The 25,784-nt window shown below is 24.8% G+C and overlaps 4 protein-coding genes across 4 annotated transcripts; 2 read left to right on the top strand and 2 right to left on the bottom strand.

Annotated features, from left to right (window-relative positions):
- Positions 1 to 1,885: 1,885 nt before the first annotated feature.
- Positions 1,886 to 2,401, bottom strand: OCT59_026519 (uncharacterized protein; the record flags this gene model as incomplete). Its single annotated transcript, XM_025329994.2, has 1 exon — positions 1,886 to 2,401. One exon carries the CDS (start codon positions 2,399 to 2,401, stop codon positions 1,886 to 1,888), a length of 516 nt encoding a protein of 171 aa, XP_025187309.2.
- Positions 2,402 to 12,583: 10,182 nt separating this feature from the next.
- Positions 12,584 to 13,219, top strand: OCT59_026518 (uncharacterized protein; the record flags this gene model as incomplete). Its single annotated transcript, XM_025324253.1, has 2 exons — positions 12,584 to 12,750; positions 13,000 to 13,219. The coding sequence occupies 2 exons, from the start codon at positions 12,584 to 12,586 to the stop codon at positions 13,217 to 13,219; spliced, it is 387 nt and encodes a 128-aa protein (XP_025187308.1).
- A 5,737-nt stretch (positions 13,220 to 18,956) lies between these two features.
- OCT59_026516 (uncharacterized protein) lies at positions 18,957 to 22,686 on the bottom strand (the record flags this gene model as incomplete). The annotated part of the gene is made up of 9 exons (XM_066143211.1): positions 18,957 to 19,153; positions 19,211 to 19,338; positions 19,415 to 19,729; positions 19,804 to 19,961; positions 20,035 to 20,778; positions 20,853 to 21,272; positions 21,345 to 21,477; positions 21,550 to 21,608; positions 21,673 to 22,686. 9 exons carry the CDS (start codon positions 22,684 to 22,686, stop codon positions 18,957 to 18,959), a joined length of 3,168 nt encoding a protein of 1,055 aa, XP_065992750.1.
- On the top strand, positions 19,215 to 20,804 carry OCT59_026517 (uncharacterized protein; the record flags this gene model as incomplete). Its single annotated transcript, XM_066143212.1, has 8 exons — positions 19,215 to 19,232; positions 19,309 to 19,355; positions 19,545 to 19,581; positions 19,659 to 19,697; positions 19,850 to 19,914; positions 20,058 to 20,212; positions 20,509 to 20,515; positions 20,741 to 20,804. The coding sequence occupies 8 exons, from the start codon at positions 19,215 to 19,217 to the stop codon at positions 20,802 to 20,804; spliced, it is 432 nt and encodes a 143-aa protein (XP_065992751.1).
- Positions 22,687 to 25,784: the final 3,098 nt, after the last annotated feature.

The following is a 25,784-nucleotide window of genomic DNA, read 5'->3' as shown; positions in this document are numbered from 1 at the left end:
GTTCCTTACAGATCAACATTGTTTATTATCAAATAAGGATATCTATTACCAAATAATTTATTGCCAAATAAGGATGTTTGTTACCAAATAAGGAAAGGCTTAGACCGTTCCACATATGGTTACTTGACCTTTTTATTGGGAATATACGTTTATAAAAACCGGGAACCGTTCATTTCATATGGGAATATTTATTGTCAATCCGCATTATCGATGCAACTCGCTGATCTTATTTTAAAATTTTTTTTTGTTCATCGATGCAAATTTTAAAAAATGGCAAAATGGCGGTGCACTGATTTATATGCTGTACAGTGTACATATTATAAAAAATAAAACTCAAAAATTTCATAACGAGATCTACCCCATAAATAAAAACAATAAACCCTGTGTGGTTACTAGTACTCTCTTTCGATTATACTAGTTTTTTTTATTGAAGAAAAGATTATAAAAAGAAGAAAAGATATTTTTTTTAATCCAATTTCATTTTAAAGGAAAAAATAAATATTATAAAACAACAAAATGAGGTACATTTAACAAGTGCTTTCGATTTTGTTATATAAAAGTTACTAATATATTTTTAACGTTTGTTATATGATATACTTTCACCGCAATAAATTATTTCTTGTTCTTTAATGTTACAAAAAAGTTTTTCTTTAAAAATACTTCACTTACGCAGATTTCAAAAAAATATCAGAACATTGGTATGATTCTGTAAACCATAATTTAGAATAAAATAAAAATTACGCCACTGCTCTCCGAATATAACGATATAATTTATACTTTACCGAGTTAAATTCTCAACATGTGACCAAAGCTTATTTATTTTTTGTAAGACTAATTTTTATGATAAAAATTTTTCATTTATATTATTTTGTTTAACCTTTATCTGTGAGTTGGATCATTAAAATTATTCCTGGGCGTGCGTCAGTTAAAAAGGGGGAAATTTGGTGGCTAAACTTCGGGATGAACTGCTTGAGACAAAATAAGATCCATGTCATGTAGCACATTTCATCTACTACGTCATACTATTGCTAAATAAGTCAATGATCGTCCAATAATCAAATGTTAACAGTGCACATTGATCATTTACATAATATAATTATATAATCCCTTTTTATGATAATACTTCAACAAGCTTTATTATCTCTATTATCATCATCCCATTTCACAGTTCATGAACGAAAAGGAACAATCTCAACTTCTCAAATAACCGGCTCAATAATTTTAATTTTAAAAGAAACTTTCGACAATCGACATATGACCAAATTTTTTTTTAACTCTTTATTTTCAATCATTTTTTTTTTTTTTTTTTTGAATTAATATTTCCTTATTTAAAATAAAGACCATATTGGGATGGCCGATGTGGGAACAATCCTCAATGGTATGTATATCTTGCTTGTTGTCATAACACAAGTGCACCAATTGTATCAATTTAATATAGAACGTGAACAGGCCAGGAATTCCGGTTATATTCAGTTCTCATTAAAGACGGTCACAGTCAGTTCAATGGAGCAGAAAATCCATAAAATACTTTAAATGATATACAAGTTATTAAATTTAATGAAAAAAAACGTAGAATAAGTTTGGAATATTTACAAATATGATATAATGCTTTGTATGCAATCTTATTCCGAATTATCTTAGAGTTAACCATCATTTCTAATTTATCAAAGTATTTTACCTAAACTATTCATCCAAAAAAATGAGTAAAGTTCTTACTTCTCACGGAAAATAATTATAATTATTATTTGTAACTTTTTAGTTGTATCACAATTAAGGTGGTGGATTTCGTTGCATTTCGTGGTATATAACTAAGTCTCATCATTTTTTGATTTGAAAAATACCATACAAATAAAAAAGGGCAGAAGAAAAGGAAGTGAATGCTACATTAACTCCAGACTATTTTAAAACTATTATCATTTTTGGATAAGATAAGTGCAGCAGCTTCATTAGGATGCTTCTTTATGAATTGAATGCATTCTTTTTCTTCTGGCGATTCAATATATCCATTTTTCCACTCATCCGCAGACTCGCTCAGACTCCATGTTTTTAAAAATGTGGTACCAGTTGTTACAAAAAGATCAACTTTACTTTGTCTAGGATTGAATGCTTTCATGGAGATTTTTCCATGGCGCTCAACGCATAACAGTTCATCAGCAGACTCATTCATTTCCATACTTAGATAAATGCAGCTAAGTTCTCTGCCTCTTTTAAGAGGCCCTATAAACTCTCTTCGAAAATTTTTAGATTCTCTAGAGTCAAGTCTACTATTCTTCCAATCATTCAATTTATCGGACAAATCATATTGTTTGTATCTAAGTTGCCAATTCTTAATTTGCTCATCTCGCTTGTATATATCAATGGAGAAGTCATTCCGAAAGACTTCTCCTTTATGAGTTATCATGTTTGAAAATTTTTCCCATTCTACATTTAGGTCTCTTTTAACCGGATATGTGATAAATTTGTTATTAGACATAACTTGAAATAATCCTACAAATTTAAACGTAAATAGTCAGATAACTAAACATGTACCAGAATGTTAAGAAAGCGAGGACTTACGCGAGACTATTGCAAACAAATTTGGTTTACCTGGATTTGAGTGTGAACAGCAAATATAAATAAACTTTTTTTGTGAAAAATAATAACATCATTTCCGCCGGATTTGCATATTAACCATCTAGCAGCGCCAAAATTATCACATGCATTCTGCATATCGACGGATGAATTACAAAAATGACAATGATTTAGCTTATCTGTTTAAACCGGTTTTAACTAAAGAAATCTGTCGATCATTTACAATTCCTTAATAAAATATATTATTATTTGTAATTTAACTATAATCGCTTCTGATTATGGTAATATAGGCAAAAAATTAATGCCAAATGTTCCAGCATCTTTTATTTATTAATAATGAATTACAATAGCAATTCTCATTATCGCATCATCAGTTACACATGCAAATATTTCGATGCCAAAAAGATTGGTTAGCCTAATCACACAGTATATGATTCTTCAAATACAAATATTACACATAGAGATAAAAGAACTTTACGGCATACATGACAGATATTTTATATTTCATTTAATGTTCATGAAAACCATAATAGAGATATCAGTTTGAAAAAAAGTTATGCTGGAGATATATTCACATCATATGAGTATTACTGATTAATATCAACTAGGAAAACGGAAACCGTTTAAGTCCTCGGCGTTGCATAACTCACAAGTGTTACGTGATCTACGTGCATATAGTGCCATATTTCAGAGGTCGTATAGGTAGTGTTACATAAATCATGATACATATTCAAAAAGGAAAACAAAATTGTCTATTGTGACAGGGCAAAACCGGGGTTAAAACAAATTTTGCTAGTTCAGTACGGTAAATAGTCCTTCGCTAACGCTCCAGACAATTATTATTATTGTATTCCTTCTATAGAGTAATTTCTGAATCGATCCATTCCATTTTATAAAACTCGACTACAAAGATAAAGTAAAGAATCAATTAAAAAATAATAACAGAAAGTAGATTAATGATAGAAGACATACGTTGTTTTTTATTATTAAAAACTCGAGTTGAATATTAAAAACTCTGTATTATTAGATATTATTACCCGTTTTGTTGAACTAATCTAAAGAAAATCAATGGTATATCATTCATCGCATTATAATATATAAAGATAAATCGCTTGCAACGAAAAATATAAACTATATACAGATCGTATAGTAAAGATCTGTGCTGATGTTTTTATACGGACTCATAAAAAGAAAAATTTTAAAACATCCATAGGAATGAATACTTCACTTACTTGACTGGGGCGAGAAAATTTTAATCTTACTGCGAACTCCTCCAGCATAACTAACAAAAAAAGCTCGGTCACGTAATCTACAGTGTGGTGCCCAAATTTTGATTGATTGATTTCGTATAATCTTCGGAAAAAAAAATAAAACCACCCGCGAAAAAATTTACTTAATATTTTTAAAGTAAGATTTGCAAGAGAGATTGCAAGTGCGACTTTATGGTTACATAATAAAAAGTGAATCATACAGTACAAAGTGATCTTGTAATTACATTCCTATTGTTTAAATTATATAGAGGAACTAGTCCACTAATTATATTTTTTTTTTAGCACCCAAACAATATCAAACTTTTAGAAAGCAAATAATTTTTTTTTATTAATTTAAAAACAAAAATATGAAATCAATATTTTTTATACTTTAAAGTATGAAAATTTAATTTTCTTAATATTTTAAAGGTGCAAAAAGCGAAAAAAAATTTCAATTAAAATTTTTCCAAGATAAATATTACACAAGAAAGCAAATGAGGCTAATGCGCCACAAAAATCATTTCCCAAGAAATCTCCAGCACGTGATCAAATTTGCAGATTAATTTCCAAAAATAGATGATAATCCATTAATGAGAAAATTGTATGTATTTATTTTTCAAATAAAACTTAGCAAAACTACTATACAGACTCCAAAATTAAATTCTATATACATTTTTGGTAACATATCTTAATAGTAGGTGAGATCCTATTTAAGTTAACCTTTTAAAAATATATTAAATATAAATACTTTTTATATTATTGTTTGTAATATTATTTTTATTAATGATTTCATTTTAGATTATTTTTAATGATAAAAATTACAAACTGAATAAGTTTTGAAAATTAATAATAGAATTTTATTCTTTTAAAGTATTTAATAAAACTGAAAAAAATGAACTTTTTCTGAAATTGCAATTATTGTTTTAATAATTATAAGTATGATTTATTAAATCTATTTTAATATCTGTAGCATACTAGCATTTATTTTTTTTTCAAATATTAGTAATTTTTCAATATGTATATTAAAAAAAAAAGTTAAATATTTAACATGAAAAAAAATTTATATTACATCAGCATAATTATATTAGAGTTATTATAGTTATACTTGAGTGTAGTATTTTATACAAATCAAATTTTTTCTCTAAAATTTGATTCAATTCAGACTTAACTTAAACTCAATTCAAATTCCAAAAAATATTATCTTAAAATCTAGTAATCTGATAATTTTAATGATCTTTTTAATCAATATTTGATTAAAATAAAAAATATCATTAAAATTAAACTGTTAGATCAAAAGTTATTTACAAAAAATGTTGTTACCTTTTAGAATCAATTAAGGTCATATCGTATCATAAATTGATTCATATGTAACAATACTTAAATACTAGGAAAAGGGATCAAATTAAATTTTTTTAAAAAAAAGTTTATAGATCTGATCATCTAATCCAAAAAAATTTGTTATTTTAAAAAAAAATTTTTTTGTTGATTTGATCCCTTTCTTAGCACTTATCTCATTTGAGAGTAGTTCTAATTATAATATAATAAATTTGGCATTTAAAAGTATAAAATATCTATAAATTACATTTGATAGAAAAACTGTTTATTCTACAGTAAAACTTCCTTTTGTTCTTAGCAATATTAATGCAATTTAAGATAGTTATGATTTTGAATGATATATATAATAACATATACAGTTATTAAATAGGAAGAATGGAGTAATATATTAGTTACTTCTATAAAATAACCAATATTTTTACTTCTATATATATAATGTAATTATATATTAAAAATAAAAATAAAAAATAAAAAATAAATTAATAAAATATAATAAGATTGCATTTATAATAAATAAAAAAATAAATAAAAAAAAATAAAATTAAAAAGTAATTAATACATTTAAAATAAGAAATATAAAAATTGAAAATAAAAAATAAAATCAAAAATTATATTTAAAAATAAAAAAAATATAAAAATTAAAAATAACATTTAAAATAAAAAACATGAAAAGTTAAAGTATAAAAGTATAAGAAAATGAAAAAAAATTCTATTAATTAATTAGTCTATGAAAAAATTATAATAATATACAAGTGTAATATTACAAATAGTCTATTTAGTTTAATACATTGTTTTTGGATCATTTAAGGTATGATTTATTAAAATTATATCATGTGATCTTATAATTCTGGCCAAAATAATTATATAATTTCAATAAATAAAATAGATCAGGTGATATTATATTAATTATATTAATTATATTGATAAATTTGTAATTCTGGCTGGCATCATAAGTTTGATCTTCATTAAATTTAATGCTCATTCCCAGTAAATGACTACTCAAAACTAAAATTAACCAACTGAAAGACTGAAAATTGATTTATTATGATGGAGAAATTTGTACGCAGAATATCAAAATGTGAAACTAAAAGTTAACTTAGAAAAATTATGGAGTAAAATGTAATAGATATATATTTCTACTTGACGTCTTAAACATAAAAAATAACACTATTCTAATCGTAAATTACATTTTTTTCAATTTCCAATTTATTATTTTGATACTTTATATAATACAAATATCCATTGTCATATAACTAGGAACCAATTTCTATTCTCATGTTTACTCGTCGTAATAATCAATAAGTCATAAAGAACAATTTTCTGTAAAATGATTGTTTGTATAAAGTAAAATAAACTATAAACGAAAGAAAATCAAAAGAAAAAGAACATATAAATCTATTAAAGATATATCTATAAAAGAAATAACATAATTTCTAACCGTTACTCTAATAATATGAATAAACGAAAACTGTAAGATTATTTGACAATCATCGCAATAATATTATAATTTGATATCCATTGGAATTTAAATCACATTCTTTTTCGCAATTGATTTTCTAAATTACTTGTCGATGCACTTTTTTCTCTATACTATTGAAATCACTTCGGTCTTACATCTGTGGTTCGTATTTCTCATCTCATCATCCTATTTAATTAATAAAATTAGACGTGATAAGAAAATACTGAAAATAAAAGTGTATTTAATTACTAATTTCAAAAGCATAACTTGGCAATAATTTTATACTCACTTTTGTAAAGTACAACAAATTTACTATTTGTATTTGGTATAGGATTCTCTCTTTCACCATTAAGAATTTCAAGCATAAATTCCAAATCATTTTTTCTCATTTCATAATCAAAAGATGTGAACAGCTTTCCTAGAACACTAATGCCAAACTGTATATGTCGGATTTTTCGGTTAAAATCAAATATCATAATTGCAGACGTGAAGATCCAAAATCAACTAATTTTATCGTTCGTTGATATATTAAAATATCATTGGGATTCTAAAAAAGAACGCGTTGATTACACGATATAGTAAAACCTTCCTTTGGAAGAATGAAATATAACTTATAATTTATACTTACAATAACTTTATTATGATGTAATCAGAAACTGCACCCGCAATTTCTTTCCCATTTAAAGGTCATAGTGTTGGTCCTTAAATAATTTCTTAATGTTCCACCGTTTACATGTTCAAAAACGAGCGAATGGTTCCCACGATGATGCTTGAGATTTTAAGATTTTGATCATAAAATCAAGTAATTTTCTTTTAGCTTATGGCCAACATCATTGTTTGAAGCATCACTGAAAATTGGCTCTGATAATATGGCCAAGAGTCGTTATTGCTTGAAGTGCTTTTGGACGTGAATTACTTCTATTGTGGTCAGTAAAAATGCCTGAATTAGCAAAAAATAAGGATAATAACGTACTTAAACGATCACTTAATTATATCTTCAGAGGAATCACTGGAACAGGTAAAATATGCTTACTTTTACAATTAAAGTCGTGTTTAATATCTTGATGTCAACCTCCAGTCCCAAAAGAATTGTACAGCTATGGAAAATCATTCAGGATCAAAGTTACACGCAAACCAATTATGTGAGTAAGTGTGTTTATGTAATACATCTTGATCCGCCCTTACCTATTTAACATAAATTAAAAAAATTAGTTTTGTTGATTCATAATGTTAATATGCTAAAATAATTGCCAAAAACTTACGTGATATTGCAGTTTAAAGGCCTGTTTTTTTTGGTTTAATACATTTTATAAATGAAGGAACATTCAAATCCAAAGCTTCAGCATTAGGAACAGTTTTTAATCGAACTACTTTGCAATTGCTTGGTTTGATAAATGCATCTCCGGCGTAACAAGGTCATAAAAAGCGGTTCAAAAGATAAATCTTTTATCAATTCTTAAAAAACTACGGAGTACCACAAACTAAAATCTTCTCAAAGCAGATTCGTTGAACTTTGGAAAAATAAGAAACAAAAAAATCCACCTGTGCATACATACATATACATGATACTGATAGAATAAACTTATACTGTATATCATAAAAAACTTTTGTCATATTATTCTCCTACGTGTTGTTGCTAATGATATTATAACTACAATAGAATTATTATTATTATTTTTTTGTCTACTGTGGCTGAAAGACATTCGATTTTTTTTTGATATAGTTGTCTAGTTTAGAATGTTTTCGAGTTCTTTGCGAATCTTTTGTTCATTATTCACACTCACTTTTTTTTTTATTAAAAGAAAAAAAAATTTTTTTTTGTGCGAGAATTTTTTTTTTTTAAAAAAAAATATTTAGGGGTAATTTTTTATGAACGGTTGTTGCACGTGATCAAAATTATTTTTGCACTAATCTATTTATAGACTTATAGTGGTATAACAGTGGTATAACCTCAACTTTTCTTAACCAAATTAATCTCCATTCACTTAAAAAAATATATATTCAGGGGTTATTACGTAATAACTGTCCATTGAAATCATTTGTTTCATTTCTTCGAATAAACGTAATGAATGTAATGGGTACAACGTCAAAAAAAAATTAATTTACTTCAATCACGCGAAAGATTGATAAGTGACAACATGAATAATAATATAATATTACATATAATTTTCAAAGAGAACAAACAATAGCGCGTTAAAAAATTTGTTATTGAGAAAATTCAAGAAAGTTCTAATGAAGAATTACGTGAGATGACGCATATATCAGTTCATATAACGATCATTATTATTTACGTAATTTAAAGTTACGCCCTAAAAAAACTCAATTGCTTGTGATCGAAAAAATTGTGCGATGTGTTACGCATGCATTTGTGTTTTGCAATTTTTGCATATGAAATTTATATTCATAATTTAATAATATTAACGCTGTGTAAATAAAATCAAAATGTTATCAAAAAAAACTTGTTTATCTAATTTTAGAACTTTTTTTATGATTAAAGAAAAAATTCTAATTTTCTTTCTTTTTTTTTTACTTCATTATTTAATTTTTTTATAATATCACATCATGCGAAATTCAAATATGTAAGAAAATTCCGTGTAATGATTCTTTAACAAATTGTGGAACAAAAATAATTACTTTTTAAAGCAACGGCATTTACCGAATGCTAATTTCCTGAAGTTCAATTTCCCGCTATACCTTTTTTTTTTATATGGCAACTAGCAATAATTACTGCGTAGTAGGTAATATGATCTTTTTTTTTATGGCTCTCGCGTAAAAAGTTTACGTACGTCGGGAAATAGTTGTCTTCGCCCCATATACTGATTTCTTTGGTAAAAATAGCCTCATCGAAGACGAAATCATCTTCTATCAATTCTTCGAAATAGCGTGCTTTTATTTTAGTAGCCTATTGTGCAACAAGTATTTCTTCTCAATAAGAAAAGACCACGCATATTGTATTTTAATATATATATTTTTATATTCATTAAAACCTTTTGTTTAAATTTTGTGATCAATCGTTTTTATGCACCGTATAGCCAGGCCAAATGGAATGAGTTAAATAAAAAACCTAAAATCATGAGAAAATATTTTTATTAAATATAAATATATTCGATTAAATATTATATAAATAAAAATAATAATAAAACAACTTTATTGATCCTCTATAAATAAATAAATCGAAATAAACTAATTCGATTGAAGAGTTTTTTTTTTTATTCCATGAAACATTTCATGTATAAAAAAGAAATTTGTGATCAAAAATGGAATGGCTTGGAACAAATGATAATGAGAGCGGATCTTTCATGATAGCAAATCTTTATTAATCAGACGATCTTTTTAATATCGTTCAATGGGTGATAATTGGGGGGTTGTGTCACATTGTGATAACTAACATATTTTCCTTAAATAATATTACATAAAGTTTTGTGTTACAATTGTTCAATGACACTTTTTTTAATACTTTTAAATGATTCTATAATTGGTCTTTTTGTCATTTTGTGAAAATTAAAAATCAAAAGATCTGTGCTTTTTTACCTTTTTAATAACCTATTTTTGTACTAATGCACGGGCATGATTTTTAATGGTAAATCATTTCCGTGCAATACAGTAAGTAATATACGGATCGGAACGATCATAATAATATACTTTTCATTCATACTTTCCAACAGATTAGATAATATCAGATATTAATTATTAATATAACATTAATTGTTAATCTTACATCAATGTAATGTCTCGTGTATAGTTTTTAAATTCAATAATTAGATAATAACTGATAAGCATGATGCCATTGTACATATAGACCTGTATATCAAATTAGTGAATACTGTAAGAAATTCACCACGTGTTTGGTATTTCTTTTTTCGATATAGATGAGAGAAATGCACCAATTAGAAAATTTTATTGTAAACAAACGTATAACTTATTTTTATACACATATAAAGTTCAATTGATTTTTTGCTTTTTGCATTAAGTTCGATATTATGCAACCCGCCGATTATATTATACGGGAAAACCTTCTCCCTAAATCGATATTGTGATAAAATAAAAGACGTGACACTCGTAAATATACTAAATAAAAATTTTTTTCCAATTCCCCTATCCTTTTAGAATCTCGTTAAATAAATATTTGTATTTATTTAATTTATGTACCTTTTTGCTTTTCCCTTTTCTCTTTTTTCCCTTTTTTCTTTGTTTTATACCTTATGTATCCCTATAAAAAATCTGATCCGTGTTTTATCTTTCCATGTTATTTCCGTGAATGTATCATTTTAATGGAATTTATAGCCATAAATCATGGAAATTTTCATCTCGCTAACACGGATATCCGTGAATATATCATTTCACGGAATTTTTATGGAAGACACGGAGAAATAACGGAAATATTCGGATAAAAATTTTTTATAGGGGTAACTATTGACATTTTTTTCTTGCGTCAACATTTCTTTATTTGTAATATCAAATTAAAAATTTTAACGACGGCAAAAAGAAAGAAAGTTGAATAAGTTTGAAATATTTACAAGTATGATACAATGCGAACAGAAATGTAAGTTATGAACCCACTACTATTACGTTTACCGCATTGAATAATTTAATTTATTACAATTTACAAATTGTTTAGGCCAGGAATTCTTGTATAAAAAATTCTCTTCTCCTTAAAATAATATAAAAATAATAATAATAATTAAATGCTATTAATTAGCATTTACCTTTCCTCCCAAAATTCTATTTTCAAAAATATATTCTTTTTTCCGAAGTTTTACGACAAACAATTTTTACTCATCTCATATTTCCCATCTTTTTCTTAATAAGAATTCTTGTTAAACATATTTTTGATTTTTTTGACTTGTTATCGACAGTATGATGGTTTTTACATTATTCATTTACGTGACGAGCACCTTTAAATCATCTTACCCCTCTAACGTTTTAAACTTTGGAAATATTACAGAAATATCACTCGTTAAATAAAGAAAGGAATATGTTTTTGTTCTTGTCTTTAAAACAAAAATTGAAGTTCTTTATTCAGTTGTTATTTCCGTAAATGTATCATATTCACGGAGTTTTTACAGAAATTACGGATGAAATTTTTTATAGGATACTTGTTACCCTTTTTTAAATAAATATGTTCGGATAAAAAATTTATAAAAATTATTTATTTATTTTTTATTTTTATATGTTGATTTTGTCGTCATTTGTCACATTTTTAGTGCTTTATCGATGATTATCTATAGTATAATATGATTATTCCATTATTATCCATGTTTACTTATAGGCAGGGTTGGAGTACTAATATCAATAAAATATAATACAAGTACAGTAAAGTACATACAATGTCCCCAACCCTGCATAATCTTTATGTTATGATTTGAATCTATATAAAAATTTTTCTTATCCCCGTCTTACCGATATTTGCCTTAAAAAATTCGTGATAATTATTAAGAAAAAGAAAGTCGTCGTTTTTAAGATTATGGACAAAATCAAATTAATAATTGTGAAACTTTACTTTTGGCTGGCAACAACAAACAATACAGTAAATAAAGAATCAATGATCTCTTCAAAGTCAACTCTTAAAAAGGTTTATGCTTATAAATTATATTGTTACTATATAATAAAAAAAAAAATTATACACATATATAACCCTCTTTGATTCTTTGTCATTAAACCCAGACACTTTTTTATCAACGAAAAAAATTTTTTTCCTGCCTTTAACGATCTTTTTCTTAAAACACTCATTTTTTGAAGTACGATACTTCTTTTATCAAGCATTCCTTACAAAAAATTTCCACTAATTCTCCTTTTATGTGATATCATATATTAGTAAATAAAAGGAAGGTTTCTCTCTTTGAAGAAAAAAAAAAAAATTCGAGAAAATCGAATAAAACGAGATAGATACGTTTAAAAAAATTTTTGACCTTAAAAATAAAAAAATTTCTTGTACAGAAATATAATTCTTTAGAAAAAGAAAAAAGAAATGAAACAAGAAAAATTACGTGAAGAACACGGCGGACATTCGTATTCCAAACAGCTATCTCAAAAAGTTGTTCAACAATCACGACAATCTCAACGCGGAAGAAGTAACAATGTTGCCAAGACAATAAATAGTGAAAACGAAATTGTTTCTCCAGAGATTTTAAAGTGGTAAGAAAAAGTCGTTTTATTTTTGGTACAAAAGGAGTCACGTATAAACCAGAAATATTTAGCAGTGTGTAACATTCAAGTGATGCGTCCAATAAAATACAGGATTGACCTCATCCTTTTTCGAGGTTCACGAAATGGGGATTTGAAGAATAATTGGAAGCGGCAAAAATTATTTGTCTATGAACCAAATCCTCTTGTCGACTAACTCTCTTTTTAATTTTTGTCATTTTCTTCTATCACTTTTAATAGTTCTCCGTATCAAAGAAAAGATATAGTTTCTGAGCAAAATTCTATGATCGACCCATCGTTCTATGTAAATTTTATCCTTCGTAAACGTAGAGAACGTCGACAACTAAGACATGCTAATACTTATACGTTGTTGTTATTAAATCGTGTTAGACGATTTTCGAGGCAAAACACAAACAATCTATTCGCAAGTCAATTCTATAATGGATCAAATTTCCCTTAGATTATATCCTTCTAATATTCGAATATCTTCCCTTCGATTATCTAATTTTCAAATAAGTCAAATATTTCGAATCGTTATTATTCTAATTTCATGAATTCGTTAATAAGCAAAATCTGATTATGGCGTATTTTATAATGTTGTTTTCGAGGAATACCAGTTCTATTCGTTTTATTTTCTAAGAGTGTGGTAAAATTTTATGAGGTACTATTTTTGTGTAGTTCGTTATTATTTTTCGATAATGTTTATCTTTCCTATAAATGTAAGGAGATATACATTTTTATTTTATATATACCGTATATGGTTTATTTTTTATTAGTTATTATCGATAATATATATTAGTCGCAAGTTCTAGAATTATCTTTCTTTAATAGGATATTCATAGTGAATTTTCGAATATGATAAGCTAACTGATTTAAGTTTAATAAAGCACATATTACATAATTATAATTGATGTATTATCGATAATTATCCCCGTTCCGCACGAATGACGATTTGCATATTTGCACAACATAAATGTTTGTGTTACGTACAATATTAGTCCAAGTCAAAGTTACAAAATTGTATTAATAAATTTCAACGATGTACAGCATGAGAAAGGAATAAGAAGGAAATAATACCGCCAATATAATGGAATCTCCGTAATAATTTCAAAACTGGTAATTTTTTTTTTTTAAAAAAAAAAAATAACCAATGATATGCGAAAATCTAGGACAAATGACTTTCTTTTTTTTCCTATTAGAAATATCTCTTAAAAAATTTGATTAAAAGGCCGATTTAGAACCTGATTCTTTCTTATGGATAATTTTAGATTATCAATGAGAGTTTAGATAGAATGTAATTTTTTTTTCAATTAAATTAAAGTATAATATCATATGAGATAAAATAAAGTTTGCATTCATTATTCCTTTTCGAGTAAGAAAAAAATAATAATAGTAATTAAAATGCGGGTTTGATTTTTTTTTTTTTTAAAAAAAAAACTGTTTGTCACCTAATAGTACTTGAATCAGCTATTAAATGGATATTACGCATCTTTTTTCCATTGTAGAAAGATTGATAAACTTTAAATAAGATTTTATATTTATCACCTATTCAATTCGCGCTATTTAAATGATTATTTACAACATTAAAAGTCGATCCACATCAAATTATCAATAAAATTAATTGTTTGAATTGAGTGATTGCCGAATAAAAGCATGGGGTTAGAAAATTGATCATAACTGCGATCATTTTTAGGAGTTTTTTCCAAATTATACTTTCAATAAAACCAAAACAGTATAATGTTTCCTGATGTGAAATAAATGCTCTATAATTAATTTTATTGTGAATAACATCAATTCAAATCACTTCAATAGATTAATTGGTCTATTCTCACGCGTTCAAAACAAACAAAAAAATAAATATGCCTTAGGTTAACAAATCATTGTATTGTAAAAGTTATACAAAAAAAAAATATATATTTTTAATAGATCCTTAAATATTCAAATAGACCCTTAAATGTCAAATTGGTGGAATATTGATACATTTGTTGGAAAAACTTGATTTTAAACAAGTTTCAAATTCAAGGTTCTTAGCTACACAAAATGGGAGAGGGCGTCGTTAATAAAGGAGGATTTTTTGATAAATGAAATTTTTCTGTTTTCTATTTATGCTTGGTTAACAATGCCACCAGCAAGATTAGAGGCTATTCTAATTGCGGTGATTATGATGGTGAAAGATGATCCAATCAATATATGATCATAGTTTTGATTATTAAGCTTCATGCTTCAATAAAATATATTACCTAATATGATACACAAAGTGATATAAGTGATATCTAAATCATTTTGGGATATTATTTGTGTAGCAATATCATTTATGCCAAATTTTCCTTTTTGGCACGTGAGTACCGTTACACGATCTAAAAAAAGCCGATTTTGGGTTTCTTATCAAAAATGGGAAATGAATTACACAAGATTTCAAAAAGATATATTTATGTCGATCACTTGATTCCGGCCAAAATTAAAAAATCACGTGACACTGGCAACCCCATTATATACTTTTAGAATAAAGTCTCAGTTTTGTCATTTTTATTTTTTTTTATTAAATAATTGATCTATTCAATTGTATCAAATCAATCACTAATATTTATAATACATATAATAATAAAAAAACACTTATTAATTTTAGTATCTTATATATTATTATTAAAAATAGATAGTTTAATTAAAGTTTTTTTTGAATGAATAATTTCCTAGGATTTATTTGAATTATTCTATTGTTTTAACTATATCCAGTTAATTTTAAAATGAATATCTAGATTCAATATTTAAGTAAAAAATAAATAAATTTATAAATCTTTACAGATAATCCAATTAATATTTAAAAATTTAAATTGATTATTAATCTTAATCAAAGCCACTTTATCTTTTTTTATAAAAATATATTTTATTTTATTAAAATAAGCTTTAATAGAAGATTAGTTCCTATATTAAACATTACATTAAAATTTAGTTTAAATAAAATATAATTTATAAAAAATATGCATAGTTTTAAGCTGATGTAAAAAATTTTTTATAATTTAATAAATTTAAATATATAAAAAAAATAATGAAAATGCTTTTTTAATAAACTTAATAAAAAAAAATCTTGTAACTCTAATTTATTAAATATTCAAAATAAGGAAAAAAAAGGGTTAAAATTTTGTAATTAGATATAATATATATTAAGGTAAATAAAAAACTCATCCAACTGATCCAAATAAATATATTTTAAGTATAATTAAAAATATAATAATAATGAAAATTATACTGTAAAAATTAAAACTTCAAATCTAATCATTTAAATAAAAAATATAAAATTTTTAAATATTCTAAATCTTTAAATAAAGCTATTAATTCTAAAAATATGAGCTTTTTACCAAAAAAAAATGGAATAAAAAAATGGATTAACTTTTTTACAGAAAGATTATCTTATATATACTATTCAATTAGTTATTAATAAAGGATTACTTATAACATTATATATACTAAAAATTAATTAATTTCTTTATATCTTTAAAATAAAATATAAATATTTTATTAATATATAAAAAAATTCCAGTAAGGATATAGAAAAGAATCAGTATTTTATAAAATAATAATTGATATTAAAATATAATGGTTATAATTTGAGAAAAATTAATTATTTTACATCATATATATATTGAGATTATAATTTTATTATTAAATGTAAATAAAAAATAAAATACAAAAAAAAATGCAAAAAAATTAAAAAAAATTAATTTTATTAATAAGAAATAAGATATTATAAGAGATTTACTTAAAATTTTACTAAATTATTAAAGGTATTAAATATGTAACAGTTAGTTATGTATATTCAAATATTATTAAATTTAAGGGTGATTTTAACGCTCACCAGTGGTGAAATTCACCCAAGGTAAAGTTCACCTATATTACATAATTTATTAAAATTTAAATTGTTTTGTTTTGAAAAAAATAATAATTTTATTAATAAAAATATTTATATAAAATATATAGTTTAAATATAATAATATATTATACAATAATTCATAAGTTAGTATTATTATAAAAAATAAATAAATCCTACAATATTAAGTAGATTTTATATTGCTAAACAACTTTCAATTAATAAAGGAAGTAAATTTCATTTGACTAAAGTGGTGAAATTACACTCTAAAGTTAGTAAATAGAAAAAAGAAAAATTTGAAAGTTAGTACCGTTATGAAAAATGTAGATTTCTCCATATGTATTATACCTACACCTATGAAAATTAATATACAAGTAGTTTCAACCTTGCTGAACAATTTTCAATTAAGTTAGAAAGTCGATTTCATTTGACTAAAGTGGTGAAATTACGCGCTGAAGTTAATAAACAGAAAAAAAAAAATTCAAAAGTTAGTACCGTTATGAAAAATGTAGATTTCTCCATATGTATTATATTTACACCTATGAAAATTAATACACAAGTAGTTTCGACCTTGCTGAACAATTTTCAATTAATTTAGTAAGTCGATTTCATTTGACTAAAGTGGTGAAATTACGCTCTAAACTTAGTAAACAGAAAAAAAAAATTCAAAAGTTAGTACTATTATGAAAAATGTTGGTTTCTCCATATATATTATACCTACACCCATGAAAATTAATATACACGTAGTTTCGACCTTGCTGAACAATTTTCAATTAATTTAAAAAGTCAATTTCATTTAACTAAAGTAGTAAAATTACGCTCTGAAGTTAATAAATGAAAAAACAACTTTGAAAGTTAGTACCATTATGAAAAAATATGGGTTTTTTTATATGTATTATACCTACACTTATAAAAAATAATATACAAGTAGTTTTGGCTCTGTTGAACAACTTTTAATTAATAAAAGAAATTGATTTCATTTGACTAAAGTAGTGAAATTACACTCTAAAGTTATTAAATAAAAAATATAAAACTTTAGGAGTTAAACAGTTAGTAGTGTTATAAAAACACAAATTTCTCTATAAATTTCATTTCTAATTTATGAAATTGAGTTGTATGGGTTTAATAGTATGTTTGGAAAAAAAGTTACAGTTTAAAAAAATTCATAAAAAAATTTTTATTTACGTGTATGAAATTGTAAAACGTAATACAAACAAAATTAATATAAAACTTATAAAACTAAAATTATCATATTACTGGTGAATATAAAATTAATCCTAAATTTAAAATAAATTTTAACTAACAATTTAACAAAATAAAATTATTTAAACTTAAATATAAATGATAATATATTTGAAAAATATCAGTTTGAAAAAAATAATAAAGATAATGAATTTGAAGCTAAAAGAAAAATAAATATATTAGTAAATACCTTTAATCTTATTAATTATAAATAATATTAAAGTAAATCTTCATAAAGTACTTAAAAAATACTATAAAAAAAAGCATTAATTGTAATATTATTAAATTAGGACCCCGGATATCACATATATAACTCATAACTGATCTGCATGAATTTAAGTACTTTTTGCTCCTGCTAAAATAGACCTAATTTGCTAAAATCAAATTATCACATTTCAAATCTATACTAATTTGCTAAAACTCAAAATATGAGTTAATAATTTTTTCTTTTATTATCAATAAAAAAATAAATGATTAATATAAATTAAACTGCCAATTTTTATAATTAAAATATGTAGATTATAGATAAAATAATAATTAATAAAAATAAATAATTATTAAAAAATAAAATGTTGCGAAACTAAACGGATGGTTTTTGGCCCGCATTATGCTTAATTTTGGCCGGAATTATACTTAATTTTGGCCAAAATATAACCCGGACCCCGAAACTAATATTTTTAAAAATATTTATAAAGTTAAAAAAAAAGGATAAGTTAAATTTAAAAAAAAGTACCAATTTGCTCAAATATAAAATATGACTTTGTAAAATCAATACAATTTGCTAAAACTCATAATTATGACTATTAATTGCCGATCTGTATATAATGGGTAGAAATTAACATAGTGAAACGTGGGGCTATTAATGTAGATCACCACTAATTTCATCATTTTGCACTAACCAAAAAATTTGACACATTCGTTACTAAAAGTAGTTATTAAATTACATCATTTATCACATGTCCGAAAAGCCACAAAAATAATAAAAAGTTTTTTTTTCGTTTTATTTTAAAAAGTTTTATATAAGGGAACGGCAGATTTCATAGTACTTTTCAACATATAATGAGATTCAAAAAATTCAAAATATTTAAATTTAGCCTCTTTTTTGCCGCTTGCTGGCTCTATTGTGAGTAGTATTCGTAATTAAACTACTTTCTTCAAGTGCACATTGCTCCAATGCTTTTTCGGACATTTCTTTTTTAGAGGAGGCACTATACCTTCCTATCCATCCCTTTATTGTTTTTACTTCCGGAATATCTTCAACGCTAAGTTCATTTTCATGTGCTAACTCTTTCAAACTTTCATGCATTTTTTCAGCAGTGTATCAGTCTTTTGGATTGAGATTACCTGCATGAAAATAAGCCTGCAAGTATTGTATAACTTTCTTGCTTATGCGTTTACCTCCTCCTTTATTACCCATTTTTTGATTTTCTTTTAATGCCCAGCCAGGTTTCAGTGGAAATTCTGTATCAACCCTATCAATATTTGAATTGTTAGTATTTTTATTTTTATTTATTTATTTTTTTATAAAATATAGAAATTCAAACTTACCCCATTTGATTTGATATTGGAGTTGGTGAATTTTGCATTTCGTCACGTTCAAGTGATTTTTGCATACCTTTTTTCATTGACAATGATGTTAACCATGGTGTTTTTGGCTTTGTTGGTGTTGTATATTCAGGATTAGGACGATTTATTTCACCACAAAATGTATTTATGTCAGCGGGTGAAAATTCTGTCCATTTTCCAATATTTGGAAGCGATTTTGCTCTAACATATCCTGCAGCCTCCTCAGTTATTGGCCAATCCCACACAAACCATTTGGAGATGCCAGGTATGGTTTTAGTTTTTTTATAATTAGTGTTGCTATATTTGAGAAATAAAGAATAATGACGTGATTGTAAGGAATTCCAACAAATTTAGTAATATAATATTCATACCATGATTTTTCTAAAACCATGTTTTCATTATTTTTATTCCGATTAGGTTCAATTTGAGCAACTGAAGTTCCACTCAATTCTTCTATTGCTCTTTCAATATCTTGACCTGATGTAAGTTCACAACCAATTCGAACATATCGTTTTATTGCATGAGCAATCTTTTTTATTTACAAAAATAAATATTTTGAATAAAAAAAAAAAATATGAAAAACCAAACAACAGCTAACATACCGTTGCATGGTGTGAATCTACAGTGGTTTTGGCTTCACCAGGTTCCAAAAATATCCACCCACGTACCTCAACTCCATACCAATCATACCAATGACTTACAATAGCCATGAGCTCAGAATTATGATAATGGCCACCATTATCAGAAATGATTTTAATCCAACGTGGACGAGGACTTATGGTATTAAATACAGCTTCAAAACAAGATGCCGTAAACCAGGCATCTTGTTTCGTATCACAAGACCAATGGTCATATGCTTGGACATCCATTTTTTCATTGTTTTTTTTTTGAAAAATAAGAGTTGTGTGAAGTGTCCAGCCTCTTTTGCCGAAAAATTCGCTTTTTGTTTCTCTTGCTGTTGCTGGAAGAATACGCATTTTGTAATCAACTACTATGATAGCTCCATGATCATCTAATTCATCTAACACTGCATTGAACTGTGCACTCAAATATTTTTTTCGTGTTTGATGAGCCAGGTAGCAGGTGAGTTTTTCCTGATATTCTGAAAGTAATGTATTATATGAATGTCCTAATAAATGCGACAAAGTTGCAAAAACTTCAAAAAGTTTGTCACATGCTGCACAACGTGAAAAGTGTTGCTCTACACATTCGCCAAATGCATGCAGTAAACAGTGATTTATACAATCCACGTGTTTTGTTGTGCCATTATCGTGTACTAATAATTCGTTTTCATAATTTTTTTTTAAGTGACGGCGAAGCATTTCCAATTGAGTTATCAATTCATTCTAACAATAATACTGTTTATAATTAGAATTTTTATGAAACAAGTATAATATAAGGTAATTCAATGTTTTTTTACCTTCGTTTTCATATTTGTAATATTATTTGATACTAATTTGATCAAATCTTCAAATGGTTGATAAGCATAATCATTACAAATAAGACAAAGTCCTCCCAAGTCGTCACGATATTTGAATCTTCCATTTTGCAAACGAGCCATAAAGGAAGTTCGTTTCATTCCATCAGGATATATAGCTGAGAATCTTTCCCATAATGCACTTTTTTGATCTTTAAGATAGAGAACGGGTAATTGTGTTTTTTTGTCAATATGATATGAACTCATATTCACGTTTGCTTTATCAGCAAAAAATAATTCAAATTCTCTTTCTTTAACTTCAGCCATTCGTTTACGAACAATAATAGGTTTATCAAGAGCCTTACAACCTGGACCATTTTTATGATGATATTCACGAGCAGCGTGAACTGTTTTTGGCGAAACCTAAGTGAGATTTTGTATTTAGTCATATTTTTTATTTAGTATGTATTATTATACAATTATAATTTATCATACCTGTAAATTTTTCATCAATTCTTCATAAGTGAAATTCTCCGCAACTATTGATAAAATTCGAATTTTTCCACTTGAACCATTAGGATTGGCATCAAGACTTTCACATAATGAATACCAAAAAACATTTGCATGTCTTTACAATTTTCAAATTCGTCATTTCTAATTGTTGAATTTAGCGTAGTATTCAAAAAATCCATTTGAAAACAAATTGGATATTGTTTCAATATCACCTTTAGGATCCTTAGCACGACTCCAAAATTCCATCTATAGGATATTTTGTAATTAGATAATAAATAAATAATGTAATATTTCTTATAATAATACTTACATCAGATACGTCCCTTTCAAATGGAGTAATATTTTTACATCCAATTGCTTCAAGCATTACTCTCCATGCCCGAAGCTCACGCATGTTAATTTCATGATTATCATTATAAAAATCACGAATAAAGCTTTTTATTTCAATAATAGTACTTTTTTGATTATACCAACGATTTAAAATACGATACCAAAGTTCATCATCTCCGGGTACATGTTTTTTTAGATATAATTTGAACATGTATTGCATAATTCTTTTATTATTCCAATCATCAAGAGTGCAAGTCTTAGAAAATAGTCTTTCATATCGTTCTTTAAATTTAAACTGCACGAGTGGATGATTAATTCCAAAAAGATCGATCCCATCACAATTTCGTAATAATTGGGTTTGATTCCAAACTGAAGAAGCTGTTATGTCTTGAAATTGTTTTACCATTTCACCATTTTGAAAAATACTAATTGAAAATAATCCTCCCTCAATTTTCTGCCATATCACACTTTGTTTTTGTTTATATTTATACGTAAAACTAGCTGCAAACCCTTCGTAATTATTATTATCTGGAATAGATGCTATAAAAATTGTAATATTATATAAACAAATTGTAAAAGGACGAAAATCCACATCATTGAGCATTTGTTGAATCATATAAGAATCATGAAAACCTAACATTGTTGCTCCTGGATATTTTGTTTTATTTTTATTACCAAATACACGTCCATAAATGGTGTTTATAGCAGCAGAAGAACTAAAACAAACTCCACTATTAATTCCTTCTCCTTCACAAATAAAACCTGGTGTATTTGGATTTTCTAAGTTGCGAACTATTCTAATAATGAAGTGTTTTTGATTGAGTTTTAAAGCAACTTGAAAGCCGAGTCTTATTGGAATAGCATAGGTATTAGAATCTTGAATTTGGGAGTCAGAATAATACCACCAATCTCGTGAAAAAGGGCCATAATGAAGTTCTGGCACCAGGTTACCAATAGCAACAAGTTTTCCAGGAGTAAAGTGTCCTTTTGACATTTTTGAAAATGGGGAACGCGAGATTCAGAACGTATTCGTTTTTAATTATAAATCATAGCCCCGCAATAGTTACACAAAATTTCTACCCATCACATGAGGATCAGCAATTAATTAATTTTCAATCAATTTGCTCTATCTAAAATTATAAGTTTAACCTAATTTTGATTGAATTTGCTAAAACTCAAATGTGAGTTATATATGTGATGTCCGGGGTCCTATTAAATTCATATAGAAAAAATAACTTTTACAAATAAGTAATAATTAAAAAAAAATTAGCAAAATTAATTTTTGGAAAATTTATAAATCAATTATGAACTAAATTTAAAAAAAATAAAAATCTAAAATTCTGAATTTATAAAAAAAGTTTATTTCAAATAATAAATTTAATATTAGTAATATTTTAAAAATTAGAATTTTTAAAGATTTTCTTTAATTAAATTTGTAAGGATTTTTAAAAAATCATTTCTATTTTTAAAAAAATTTTATAAAATTTTTAAGGATCTATGGATTTTTAAAGATTTTTAAAAATATTATTTTTAGTCTTATTTGATTTGATTTAAACTAATTCTGGTTTTTGTAAAACTAACTATAAGTTTTAATTATTTATAATAGAATTTTAGTATGTTTTACAAAATTAATTTTTTTTACAATATATTTTTTTATTTTTTTTTATAAAAACAGTTTAAATTTCAATTTAGTAAGTTTTTTAAAAATATTTTTTTTTAAATTTTAAATATTTCTAGAAATATAAAATCTATTTTCAATATACAGTCAAATCTTTTTATAATGATATATTATGCATATATAAAATTTTTAGGAAGTATTGTTATATTAAAGTTATACCGATATTTATATGTCCTTACATATTGTAGGAAAATAAAATTTTATCAGTATATCAAATTTTTAATAGTATATCAGTATATCGAATATTGGTATATTGAGGTTAGACTGTAAATTAAATAAAAAAAAAATTTTATATATAAATAAGTATTTATTGTTTTAAAAAATATATTATTACTAATTTAATAATATTAATAATATTAATTTATACAAATTATTTTTTTTATCAATTTGTCATTTTATTATATAATAAAACATACAAAATTTAAAAATAGTAATTAATAATATCAATTTTAATTAAGTTATTTGTAAAATTTAAAATTATTAGTTTTATATTTTAGATTTTTTTTATTTAAACTTTTTTGTCATACTCTTCAGAACTACTCAATAGTGTGATTATAATAAGATATGCATATTAGTAAGGGTATTAATTCAGTATTTTCATATATAAATAAATATGACTATGTATGTAAATATTACAAAATATTTCATAATGTAAAATATACTTAAAATTATTTACTATTAAAAATATTATGGAAATTTTGAAAATAAAAACTTTTCCTAACATTAAATTCAAAGTGCAGATTATATAACACATATCTTATTGGTTATTTTATAAAATTATGTAGTTTATATATTTATGCAGAGGAATTTTATATTTATTTATTATAATACAGAATTAACAATTGGTGTAATTGTACTTATAACTAATAAAATGATTATAAAAGAAGTATTTTATATATAAAAAAATCAGAACCAAAAATATGTGCTTTATAAAGAAGAATTCTTATATAGAAGATACTTATAAAAGAATTGATTATATAAGATTTTAATAGCAAATTCTTATTAATTTAAATATTAAATAAAATAATTTTTAATAATTTTTACTAATTATTTAGATTTTTTTAATACTTATATTTTTTGTTAATTTTATACAATTAATAATATTATTATATACCATATACTTCTGAAATTAAGCACCTTTTTTGACCGTAATGCTGGCCAGCAACAGCATAACGTAGCCCAAAATTTTCATAATTCTGGCCAGGGGTGCTTATTTTCAGGGGTGCTTAATATCAGAAGTATACAGTATATCATATTTATCAAAAAATAAGCAACTTCTGAAAATAAATAATATAAACAAAATTACATATCCACCGATCTGCAGAATTAATAAAATTCGTCTAAATTAAGGAATTTGACAATAATTTAATAAAAATTAGGTAAATTAAGTTTTGCAAAAATGATCACGCTTGTGTTACATGATCATATGACAGATATTAAGAAATTACTTCAATAAAAAGTAGCATTAAAAAAATTTTTTTCTTTCGTAAACGTAAACTCCCTATTAAACTTTCCATCAACTTCCCCATCAACTTTTCAAACAGTTTTTACATCAAGTAAGTTGAGAATTTTTGCAAGTATATTTGTAATTATTTTATATTAGATACAACTTGAAGCTGTTTTTTTATTTTTTTTTTATAGTTTATAGAAAAATTTATTTAGAAAGCAAAATTATTCAAAAAAAATCTTTTCAATAAATAAATACCTCTAAATATTAATAACAATGTTTTAGTGAATTTAGATTATGTATTGATTAGTTGTTTAATTAAAATTTATTTGATATTTATTATTAATTATTTTTCAGTTAATTTTTTTTCGTTAAATCATTAAATATTCTGAATTTTGTAAAGTTTTTTTTTGTTTTTTTTAATAAACTAACTTTATAATATTTTTTTCCTTTTTTTTCTAGAAACTCCTTCTACTGGCTTCGGGTTAAAGAGGCAAATATTTTGGAAGAGGTCTTAAAAGTTTTTTTATATATTTTTTGATATTTTTTCTTATGTAGGAACGGGTTTTGATCGATTTTAATTGGTACTGTGCCACATAACTGATGATCGGCAAATTCTGCAAATCGGCAGATATGATAGTATTTTTGGTTTACATTAGTACATTACTAAATCTTGGCTTGCATTACATGCAAAAAAGTTGTTGCTTATTTTTGGATAAATACAGTATATACTTATAATATAAGTATTATATGATTGATAAAAAAAAAATCCTAAATAATATTAAGATAATTCAGATTTCATATAATAAAATTTTAAAATGAAATACCTTGATTAATAATATTATACCTATAAAGATAAAAATAAATATCAAAATATTTATTTTAATAAAAAAATCTAATAAGTTTAAAATTATTAAAATCTAATCACTGGTTTTCAAAATAGTAAAATTTAAAACCAAAAAGTTAA

This window comes from Rhizophagus irregularis, chromosome 6, assembly GCF_026210795.1.
Source record: "Rhizophagus irregularis chromosome 6, complete sequence".
Classification (NCBI taxonomy): domain Eukaryota; kingdom Fungi; phylum Glomeromycota; class Glomeromycetes; order Glomerales; family Glomeraceae; genus Rhizophagus; species Rhizophagus irregularis.
Note: the sequence above shows the minus strand (reverse complement) of the source record. Positions and strands in the feature narration are given on the sequence as shown.